General features: G+C 38.7%; 1 protein-coding gene across 1 annotated transcript in view; it reads left to right on the top strand.

The window, feature by feature from the left end:
* The window catches only part of CDC42BPB (CDC42 binding protein kinase beta (DMPK-like)), a 54,422-nt gene that overhangs the window by 24,835 nt on the left and 17,492 nt on the right, over positions 1-12,095 (top strand). Inside the window, exons 15-24 of the mRNA XM_010285046.1 lie at positions 93-217; positions 1,013-1,118; positions 2,719-2,867; positions 3,482-3,576; positions 3,664-3,743; positions 6,329-6,418; positions 6,859-6,933; positions 7,334-7,439; positions 9,810-9,946; positions 10,527-10,666. Of these exons, the coding sequence (XP_010283348.1) occupies positions 93-217; positions 1,013-1,118; positions 2,719-2,867; positions 3,482-3,576; positions 3,664-3,743; positions 6,329-6,418; positions 6,859-6,933; positions 7,334-7,439; positions 9,810-9,946; positions 10,527-10,666 (1,103 nt within the window). The remainder of the gene's footprint in view (positions 1-92; positions 218-1,012; positions 1,119-2,718; positions 2,868-3,481; positions 3,577-3,663; positions 3,744-6,328; positions 6,419-6,858; positions 6,934-7,333; positions 7,440-9,809; positions 9,947-10,526; positions 10,667-12,095) is intronic.

The following is a 12,095-nucleotide window of genomic DNA, read 5'->3' as shown; positions in this document are numbered from 1 at the left end:
TATTCAGATTCTATAGGTGTGTAGAGACACATGCGTATGTAAGAAGTCTGAAACTGACAAAAGCCATGGGTGAAATTAATCTCTCGTTTCAGCTTTGCTCCTTTGTGGACAAATTAACAGCACAGAACAGGCAGCTAGAAGATGAGCTCCAAGACCTAGCAGCAAAGAAGGAGTCTGTTGCTCACTGGGAAGCTCAGATTGCAGAAATTATTCAATGGTATGTGCTGTTTAGAGATCCAGATGGCCACTTTCAACTTTTGAAATATTGATTGGCTTTTTTTTTTTTTTTAATGTGTAGCTAGGCCCTTCTCTGTGTCTGGAATCAACAAAAGCATGGTACTTCCGAGTGTTGGTTAACTGTTTCTTTTCTGCTTTCTAGTATTGCTGCATAGTACTGACAAGTGGAATTGTCAGATACTGTTAAGTACAAAGGAGAGGGTTTTGGTGTCAACTTGCTTCAGTCTCTAAAGTGATCATTAAATCAACCAATCTGGAATATTTTGATAAATTCATTCAGGAAGATGGTCATGACTTAAAAGGCCCATGTTAACATATAGAACCTCACTAGCTGTACTAGACAAGCACTTGCACTTAATTCACAGGTCAGTTCTTCCCTCTGTTACTTGCCGTTCTAGCAAGCTGTGTGCAAGTATTTTCGGCATGCAAGACAAGAAGGACTTGAAGGTAGCCCTTATAAAAATTAAACCAGCGATATGCAGATCATGTTCTAAACAATAACAGTGAATCTCTGCAGAACTCTTGCTGATGGTGGAAGGGAAACTTCAGTTTCCCTAGCAACTGCCACAATCAAGAGAATCAGAGAAAAGAAAAATCTAAAGCAGGCAATCTAAGATATATTCCATTTTCTGTTGCTGGGAGAGTTTTCCCTGCTGCGTCCATTTCTGCTATGTCCCTAAATCCAGTGCAGACACTCTTATTATTTGTTGGTACAGTATTTGGTGCTATAAGCCATGAAATGGTTAAGTAGCAGTTTTTTGTAATTGCACAATAGGGTAAGTGATGAGAAGGATGCTCGTGGCTATCTCCAAGCATTAGCTTCCAAGATGACGGAAGAACTAGAATCATTGAGAAGTTCCAGTCTGGGGTCGCGAACACTGGTAAGAAAATAGCAAGCATTCAGGCTGTTCTGCGGATGTCTTTCTTCATTTCAGCTGCTGTCTTATATCTGTTCATAATCAGAATTCTTTTCTAATAAATCCTTTGCTCTGCTAATGACTTTCTAGATTGTAGCTGTTCCTTGTGAAATCCTTTTGAGTCATCTGGTCAGAATTTGATACTTGGGGGGAATGTTTCTTACTAATATCTGCCATCACAAACTGCTTTAAACAGTACAGAGGAGAGAAGAAATAATAACTTAAACCATTAAAGGGGAGTACAGAAATATTCCTCACCATGTTAGATGCAAGTGAATAACTTTAATTGCCTTTACAGTGAGATGACAAAGTTTGTGTTTGTGAACAAACATTAGCTGGTTGGTATCATTACAAACGAGTGACACACTGAGAGCACGTAGCTTTATTTACATACAGAAAAATGAGATCTTATGCCATAATTTTCCCCTATAGTAGTAACATGAATTCTCCAAAAAATCTGCAACACAGAAGAGCCCTCACAAAGGAGTACAGTTTCAAAGACGAAAACACTGTCTTGCCTTGGCAGGTACTAAGTACCTGCATAAGGAAGGCGAGAGCTGTTTGCAGCTAGGCATGGAAGCCCACATCCCTAGCAATGCCAGTCAGCACAGTCTGCCATGCAGAGTCCATCTGCTGCTGGTATATACAGATAAGTTACTCACCCCTGCCAAACCTATGAATAGGAGAAAATAAGAGAAAGTTATTACTTCCTGTGAGCTAACATTTGCCTACATCATCAAGAGACGATTATAATATTGAGAGGTTTAATAGGAAGAAAGACCAGATCAAATGCAGTTGGCATTTTCTTCTTAGCTACTGCCAGAATAAAGACCGCTGTCTGTTCTTTGTATTACAACTGGGTTTGTATCTTCAGCAGAACCTGATCTAAGGCAATTATTTCTCAACATAAAAAAATGCCTCTCATTTTCATGACTCTTATTGGCAAGTTCATGTGTGACTAGAGAGGTATCCATCAGGGAATATCAGAAATGTAGTTCACAGTGAAAAATGCTTGGAAAAGCTCAGAAAAACAGTTTTGGGGGGTAATAGGGCAGAATTGCATGGTGTATGCAGATGTGTAGTGTATGCTGCTTAGGAAGCATAAAAATTGTTTAGGAAACTGGTATCTTGGGTATCTCAAGACCCAGATAATTTCATTTTTTCATATTTTTGCCACTCTTGGTATGTTTAGTATGTTTTACATCAAATACTTACATTTATCTCACGTTTGAATGTCCAGTATGTCACTGTGCAAGTTTTATACTCTTTTCTAGATTGGACAATGAAAACTAGCCATGTTCAATGGGTTCTTTCAGTTTGACTTCCATGCTCAGTGATCCAGCGTTTTGGTTTCAAGTATATTGTGTTAGTCGTTTAACCAGTATAAAAATTGCACATTACTTCATTTTTGTGTTACAAAGTCTGATTATTGACTGATATCCATGTCCATAACTAATTAAAAGAACGTTGTCTGAACCAGTGTGATAGCTATTTCATGTCTTTGAACAAGAACAGAAATATCTTTAGACAGTTGATATTAATATTTGGTAACTTACTGCAACAGGATCCACTTTGGAAAGTGCGACGCAGTCAGAAGTTGGATATGTCAGCTAGGCTGGAATTACAGTCTGCCCTTGATGCAGAAATCCGTGCCAAACAACTAGTGCAAGAAGAGCTACGAAAAGTTAAAGATGCAAACATATCTTTTGAAAGGTAATAAGGGCTTTGGTTCTGTTTGGGGTTTAACGCACTGCTCTAAACTGCTGGTTAAAATAGTAACTTTCTTAAAATGGCCCCTTTTGCCTGGCATATTGGACTTTGCCAGAAATATCTCGTTCTACAGACTACGCATTTCTTACGTAGTTAAATGAGAACTGTAAAAATTTCTTCAAGTAAACATTTCACTGCTGTGAATATCTTGGTAATAAGATATGTATCTCAGGCACCTGAGGGGGAAAAAAAGCATAAGAGCAAATTCAATACCTCTTCTTAGACTGGAGAGTAGACATATTCCTGGGAATTAAAACCCAAACTACTATCAGAATAATTTTGTTTGGCAGATACCTGCAGTGATAGCAGGAGTCTCAAGTACCGTTTTCACTGTCTAGTCAAGTAGTGAGGTGCCTATTCAGGGAAGAAATAAAATCAATCAGCCTTAAATATATCGCTTTTAAACAAAACACCACCTCTCTTAAAAAAAAAAAACCCAAACCAAAACATTTTCCAGAACTCTGAAATGTAGGACCAGAAATTAACAACTCTATGCACCAGCAGTCCTGCCTTTGAGATATTTCAGATTGCATTTTGATGATATTGTGTTGCTTTAGTAAATTAAAGGAATCAGAAGCAAAAAATAGGGAACTGTTGGAAGAGATGGAAGGTTTGAAGAAAAAGCTGGAAGAAAAATACAGAACAGACTCAGGTAATGAACTTTACTGTGTTTTAACAGAGTTCTAACACCACCTGCAATGTTGCCTTTTAGCTAAGCCTGTTCTGCTTTGGGTTTTAGGTCTCAAACTTCCAGACTTTCAAGATTCCATTTTTGAATATTTCAACACCTCTCCTCTTGCACGTGATCTGACTTTCAGAGTGAGTTATTACATAAAACAACTATAAAAATGTGATAGCTGAATTATATTTTTATTACATAAAATTAATGCTTGGGCACTATATATGACATGTTTGGATCTGTCATATTAGCCAAATTAGTGTGACACATAACTAGATGTCCCAATAGATGTCAGATTGCTTAGCATTTTGTAGAGAAGCTGGCACCTTTGAGAAATATTCCCAGGGGTTCACATTAACATAAATAAAGAAGCTAGAATGGGGAATAATTAATCTCAAACATTTGGCTGAATAATATATATTCACAATTTTTTGGAAAGGCTGGAACACCCTGTTACAAATAAAGGATTAAATGCTTTGCAGTTGGAAGATGCTGATTAATACAAGGAAAAGTATTCACACAGTTCAAGGAGCATTTAAGCAGAGATGTAAAATTGTTGGCTCCGGATCTTAATGGAGTGGTTAGGGTAGAAGGAACTGGGAAGGAGAATCAGAGGACCCACAGATGTTGGCATAATAAATTTATCGTGACACACCCTCTGATCCTTAATCATACAAATCAGAGCTCCAAGTGGGCGATGCAGTTAAAAAGGTTTCTGCATTCCCTGAGGAAGTAGCTGTTAAATGCAACATTGAATCACATTGCCTTACTTCATGAACTCTGGATCCATGAAGCTGTTTTCTGGAATGTTTTTTTGCAAAACACACAGATAGTTTGTGGTAAAACCAAGAGCTGAAACTGGAAGGAATAATCTGTTATGTTTATGGAGCTGAGTTAAAGGGGCTAAGGTTGAAACCTTATCAGTCTGGTTAGATTTTTTTATCTGAAATGTGTACTCTCTGTAATATTTTTTTCTCCTTTAAATTGTCGCTGTTGCTAAAAAGAAAGCCTATGGACATGCTGTGATTATTTACACACACTTTGTGTATCTGCTGTTCCCAGTCACAAAATGTTCACGCTGCCTTTCTTGCTGAGGCAGCAAGATGTGCTGTATGGATGAGGTGGAGGGAAGAGAGACAAACGTGATATATGCTACTATCTGAATAATAATTTTTATCTACTGACCTTGATATTTTAAAACATTGAAAGTAACAGATACAGTCAAAACAGTAACATATGGAATATCAAGCCCATAACTAATCAAGATTCCATTCTACAGATCCTGCAGTAAATATATAGTTGCTATGGAAACGCAGGTGACATTTGCTGATGAATTGCATTAAAATTGCTGATACTATACTTAGTGACTTCCATTAACAATTTTTTTCATGTGTACTTACAACAATAGTCCGTGTCATCTGCTCTAGGTTAATTTAGTTTGAATAAATATCATTTGGCCATATGAAATATTTTATTTAGCTAGCCTACTAATATTCCATCTGAAGTTTTCCTGTGGGTGATAAGTGATCGTTTTTATCCCTCATATCCGTTACAACAAAGGATTCTGTTTCTTCTTCGTCTACATCTTCTCTGCTAGCCTTTTGGGAAGAAGTAAGTTTTTGCTAGTAGTTTTGTCTCCTTATTTTGTTGTGACCTGTCATAGTAAGAATGGCCTTCTAAAACTAGATATTTTGCTTCCTTAACTTCTCTATAACTTAATCCACTAAATAGAGCTAGTTTAGTTTTCTTTTAATACCTCTTTACAGGCTTACTATTTTATATTTTTACTATCTATATGGCTAAAGCTGAATCACATTTAGCATTTAAATAGTTCATATTACATAATGGTACAATTTGATCTTAAATGGCCCAGCCCTACCAATCAATTCATAACAAGAAAAATAACAAATATCTGAACATATTTAGTGAGCTAACTGAACTTGAGCCATCTTCCTGTCTGAACTGGGTGGGAAGTGAGTGATTCATTACTTTCTGCCTTTAGCGCTAATTACATCATTGATGTGAAGTCTAATCTGATGTTTGTGAGTCATGATTTTTATGATGTCCTCAGAGTACAGCATCCTACTTCCACACCCGGCTTCCTTAGCTCTGGAACTGTAGCATACTTCCCCCTTGTGCTAGCAATTAGTAGTTGCTAATGTAAGTGTGAAATTAATAGAAGGCTTGTAATGGATGCTAGTCTTAAATTTTAGTGAAATATAAGACACTGTGATTAAGTAGACGTGATTCTTTTAATGGAAGAGGTGGTACTAGAATAGCCAACCATTTTCAAACAACTTTTTAAAAGACTGTAGTACTACTTTAAGAATTTTTCTTGTGGCAGAGTTGCTGGCTGCTATGTGCTAGAAGAATCCTAGCGTAGTAAGCTACCATGAGAAGTAAGCTGTTTTATGGATGATTGCCAAGCTTCTCAAACATCACTTCATACCTGCATGCAAGAGATTAGACACAGCCTTGCTGAGAGAAAGCAACTGTACACCATTTATGCTGCCTACTATGAGGTTTTGCATTTCAGTACGTCCAGCTTTACAGCTTTTCCATCAGGTGGCAGGGTCTGTTCTGAGGGAAGACAGTGGAAAGTTGTTAGATGTATGTGTGCTGCATATAGAAATCAGCATTGGGTTTTGTTTCCATTTTGCTGATGTGAGAACACTTTATCATATCTGTGGTATCTAATCTAACATGTTTGCTGTCACTTTTGCAGACCAGTTCTATTAGCGAGCAGGAAACGCAGGGTCCCAAGTCAGAAGTTTCACCATCTACTTCAGTTGTAACTGCAGAGCAGCAACAAGAAGTAAGAGAGCTGTTATTTTACCCTAAAGAGTAATTCACTAGAAAGTCTCTCAGTCTTGCTCATGATAAATACATATTGCAGCATTCATTATGAAGAAGCAGGATTGAATGTTGCTTATTTGCAATGTGTCAGTGTTAATCGCACCTGCTTTGAGGACAGTTGCAAATGAAACCTTTTTGCTGGCTCTGTGTATGTTGACGTAACCTCATTTTCATATGTTTTCTGTATTGCTGCTTGTTTGTTAGTGTGCAGGCTTTCCTGTGAGTGCTTTAAAACACAATCTGTTTCTATTAAATCAGAATGGCGATGTTTATGATGATTAAATTTTTGATAATTTTCAAAAGAGAAAAAAAATCAGAAAACAATAAGCTTTGCCACCTCAATCTTGAAACAAATTCTTGAAGCCTCATTTTGCTCAATTACAGTTTTTTGTGATTCAGGAACCAATTCGGCTTCAGAGGATGCCTGCTGCTCCTTCCCCCACCATTCAATCCATTTCTCTAGCTGTACCAAAGGTAGGGAGACTGTGCTAACCTTATTCTAAAGGACAAAGGAAAAACTATAATTTATAAATTAGCCCTCCATGTTTGTTCTTGTCCTGTTTGGGTTTGTCATGTGTGTGTTTGTTAGGTCTGTGTTTTTAATCAAATGTTTCCAAATGCAAGTTGATAGGTTTTGATTTGTCAGAAGGAATGCCAAAAAATAGTTGGTTGTAGATTTAGGTCTGAGTGTCTTATGCAGTTGGAAATAAAACTGTTGCTGTAGTCTTGAAGCACCTTTTACAAGCTGCACTTAAAGGAAGACCAGGTTTCATAATGTACACTCTGATATACTGGAGGGTGGTGAAGGGAGATGCTAGCATTACATAAGTACATAAAGTGAAAAGTTATTTTTTATCCTGAATATATCTTTCAGCCTAAAGCTCACCAGCTCAATATCAAGTCGTTTACAAGCCCTACTCAGTGTAGTCATTGCACCTCTCTCATGGTGGGATTAGTTCGACAAGGTTATGCCTGTGATGGTGAGTCAGTTAAACTTCTTATATTTTCGGCAAGTCCCTGAAAAAATCATCCAAAAACACTAATGTATTTTAAGGCAACTATTTCTTTGGGGCGGGAATGAAAGAGAGGGGTGGCTGCTACTGAATGGTTCTCCTTTCTTTTGCATCATTGTCAGACTTCTAAAGTCAAAGAATTAATATAAGCCCTCATGGTTCCCTTTCATATTACTAATTAGTTCTGCTACCATTAGTGCTGTTATAGAGTGAGTTGAGGCAGGGGTGGAAAGCAGGAGTGTTTTCTGTTTCTGTAGTGGAGAAGACTACAGGAATGCTCTGGTAACATGACCTTGATTCTGTCTATTTTATGCTATCCTGATCATAAACCCTGTATGTTGGGAAGACCATTTGCTAGGTTTTTTGGCCTGGAGCTTGCCCTGCTGTCCGTTACTTTTATTTTAAATGCTTTCTCTTATGCATGTGTCACTATTGAATTCCATGTTTGAGTATATGGAGAAATTTTTATTTGAAAATACTTACCTGTATCGTGATTAGACACATGAAGTCAGTAAGTAGTCCACAAATCTGTTCAAGACACTGCAGTATAAGTAACCTTATTGTATTTCTGTGCCCAGCTTAGTTTTTGCTAGTGACACCCTCTGCACTGACACCTTCAGCATCATACTTAGATTGGCCCATCCTGCCCTTCAGGGCTTTTTCCCTGACAGGTATTCGGCATTGGTTCTTCCCCGGGAGCACCTGTCTCTCTGCCAGCACTTGCCCTGGGGCTGCCTTTTGTCTCCTCTTGCTCACAGTTCTGAACTCTTGTTTTGCATCTCTTCCTGCAAGTTTGAAACTCTTTTTCCCTTAGTGTAGCTATCAACTTCGCTGGGCTTTTTTCTTGTGTATTTTGATTAAGCTCTGCATCATTAGTTTTCCAGTTTGCCTCTTCTACTCCATATCTAGCTGATAGCTACAGAAAAAACTAGAATTACATTGACATAAGAATAGAGATGGCTCCAGTAGAACAAAACTTTGCTGTACTTCCAGAAGCCTGTGGAACTGGCTATATCCTGTGGATTTTCCCTATTCTGCAACTGGTGTGCCTTGATATGCCCAGTCACAAATAATTATGATGCCTCCTGAAAGAGCTGAATCTATTATCTGGTCTTGGGCAGCACCTATAGTGCTTTGCGTGCATGATTTTTGGGTAACCCCTGTCCTCCTGCGGGCAGACTGTAGCTCAAAGAACAAGCCAGGCAGCCTGCTCCGGGCTGCCCTCTCTCCTGGCTGTTCCCCCAGGCATCGTGAGGAGGAGGTTTGTAGCCCAGTCTGTGGCTTTAGCAGAAGCAGACTGTTTCCAGGCTTTCTGGAATCCTTTGACCCTTCATAATTATGGGACTAGATGTACAAAGGGTGTCTGCCAGATGCCCACTTCCGAGCATATGGTTAGGAGGAAGCACAGGATAGATCACAGTGTCACACGGCTCTCCCGCTGCCTTCCCAAGCCTGCTGATAAAAACAGGGTGGCCGGGGCAAACCAGGCAAAATCTCTGTGGGAGGATCTGGCCCATAAACTGTGGGTCAGATGCCTCAATATAACGTGTTAACTCGTTCTGCAGTTCTTGTTCTGTCTTATGTGAAGTGGCATATACTTGGAGTCTTCAGTATAGTGCTTCTGTGTGAAGTGCTCTCCAGGAGACCTTTGTCCCCTGCTGGTGCAGTACAAAGTGGTGTAAATGGTGGGAAAGGATGCAACGATTAGTATAGAGCTTGCTCCTTATTTGAACTCATATATGCGTGTGTGTACATACACACACCCTCTCCTTTTACCACACAGCATTTCAGTCCTTGTCCCCTGGTTTCTGCTTTATTATGCTTTCAGGTCTATTGCCCGTGTTTAATAGTTTAACCGTTTCTACTTTTTTGGGCAGTTTAGTTTTACTTTGTCTTTGCAATATTCTTGCATACTTAGATCAAATTAAACACTTACTATATTTATCTTGTCTCCTACCACTGCCCTGTAATTTTTATTTCTCCTTTTTTAATACTTTTTCTCTTCTGTGATTGGGTTAGTTGCTGCTTAACACCAGTGAGGCTGACCAACTCCTTTTCCTTCTGGAAAATGCCTTCATAAGTTGCCTTGGAATGTGGACTCAGTTCCTGCCCTTTATGGAAGTAATAGGCCTAAAAAAGAAAATAAAAGCACTTTAAAAATTCTCATACAATATCTAGGTGTGTTCACTCCTTTAGCATAGTGGGCTATTGCAGTATTTGGCTGCCCGTTTCGGTGTGATTAATCAATTTGCTAAGCATAAGGGTAGACTACATTAATCTCCTGTTATGATTGACTCACACATGCATTTCACTGTGGATTTTCTCTTTTGTACTTAGTGTGTTCATTTGCATGCCATGTTTCCTGCAAGGATAGCGCACCTCAGGTCTGCCCTATACCCCCTGAGCAAGCCAAAAGGCCTCTTGGAGTAGATGTGCAAAGAGGAATAGGAACTGCCTATAAAGGTTACGTCAAGGTAATAGTCTTTCGTTCTTGGACAAGAGAAGAATACTAAACTTCACTTATATCTATGCAGCTTGGAACCTCTAAGTATGTTTAAACAGATCTCCTAAATTGTGCTAAAGCCTTAAGGCTTTGTGTGCGATGTAACTTATTTAACCTTCGTTGCTTTAGATGTGGGAGAAACAGTTGGTTTTACTACAAGAGCTAAAGGTTAGTAGATCAGTAGCTAACTAATGTTCATAAGTAGCCGTGGGGAAGGGAAAAAAGCATGCTTTAAGGAAGAGTTTCTGTCGTTGTTGATGTAAGCAGAATACAAAAAGGTACAAAACTGTCCTACCATTTGGCATTTGTGGAACATACATTGTTTGTCCTAATACTACCTAATACTTTTATTAAACTGTAACAGGGAATGGTTGAACTTAAGGGAGGAAAAATGATTGCTTGATTGCTTGACATTTTTCACTCTGTTTTGAAGGGCTAGTAGAACGTGTTCTAATTCTGTTGATCTAAGTATAAGCTTTTCTGAATGTCCCTGCTTTTTGTGTCTACTACATGTGCTTACATTTAATAAGCAATCAGTTATTTATACGCAGGTCCCAAAGCCTACAGGAGTTAAGAAGGGGTGGCAGAGGGCTTATGCAGTTGTCTGTGACTGCAAACTGTTCTTATATGATGTGCCTGAAGGAAAATCCACCCAGCCGGGAGTTGTTGCAAGTCAAGTCTTGGATCTCAGGTTTGTATTATTATGACAGAGTAGAAATCCTCTGTATTTTTTCCCCCCTAACAGGAATATTTGTTTATGGTACACAAGAAACTTTTAGATCATGAGCTGTGGTCTGAGAATACCTGTGTTCTGAGTACAAACTGCAGCTAAGTTTAGGCTGAACGAATTGGCTCAACAAGAAGTCAATTAAGTGACTTTATATTCACTTATACTACAGTTGCTAATATTTACAGCATTAGCATGCTTCTTCCTAGACTTCCTGTGCATACATGGAAAACAAATAGATGTTGGTATATTGGTTTTTCCCCGGCTCTCTGACCTCTATAGTGAGTCACAGATCATCCCATAGCCAGTAATTTCAGGAACATTAGAAAAACTGACGTAGTCTTCAGAAAAGCACCAATTTACAATCCAAGTGGCTCTGACCCTGCCTTCTCACAGGAGTCATTTTTTTCATGGTGAACCATTTGAACCACTGAACACTATCTGTAAAAGATCTGAGACTTTCATTGATCAGAGTAACCAAGAAGTTCTTTTATTTCAATTTATGGAAAAATCAAGAAAAGAAAGTGTAATACCTTTTAATGTTACAGCACCTTCTATGGCTTTTGACTATAAAGTTCGCATTCACAAGCACCTGGATTTATATTTTTTCCAGACAGCAGTACCATGGGATTGCACCAGTACTGCTGCTCTGTTCTCACATTTATTCTCTGAGAACCGTCAGTGTCAGCTCTCTCTGACATGCTGCAACGGGAGCAGAAGCATGGATGTATTGCAAATAAGAGCATTCACATCAGTATATTGCTTGAAGCAACTCAGCCGAATATTATACCAACTGTCCCATGCTTTATCTGCTTATTGTAGCTGCCTCTTTGAGTCTGTCTTCTGAGGATTTTTAGATGTTTTAATAGACGTTAACCACCACAGCGAGGAATTCTAGCGTGGGCAAGTTTCAGGCATTAGTGTCATCTTTACACTAAAATTGGCAATTACGGTGATCAACTTGGTCAAATTCAGTTTAAAAAGGCTTGTGTAGACAAGCCCTCTGGGGTGGAGCACTCTGAAATGCAAAAGTTGTTCTGATGTCTGTTTATTTTACTGTAATAGAGAATAAAATCTAGCTGTTTTGAAGACCCTTATTTGAATCCCACAAACTATAATTATGTTGCCAAGAGCTTTTTATGTGATTTTTCTTTTTTTCCAAAGGCCCCTCTCTTGCTACACATTAAGGTATGAATTATTCATTTCTAATGTGTCTGCTGGGCTGGAAGAGCAATACTCTTGCTGCTAATTGTAGAATAGGTGTGGTTAGTAAACCAAAACTACACAAAGCCACCCCACTTAACTTCAGGTGGACTGAGTTACACGTACTGAATGCTGTAGAAACGGAACTAAAGCTTGTGAGTTGTTTGGGTCAAGGATGGTTAGAGCATAA

The sequence above is a fragment of the Phaethon lepturus genome, unplaced genomic scaffold (assembly GCF_000687285.1).
Source record: "Phaethon lepturus isolate BGI_N335 unplaced genomic scaffold, ASM68728v1 scaffold26084, whole genome shotgun sequence".
Classification (NCBI taxonomy): Eukaryota; Metazoa; Chordata; class Aves; order Phaethontiformes; family Phaethontidae; genus Phaethon; species Phaethon lepturus.
The sequence above is the reverse complement of the archived record's forward strand: the minus strand, read 5'-3'. Positions and strand labels throughout refer to the sequence as shown.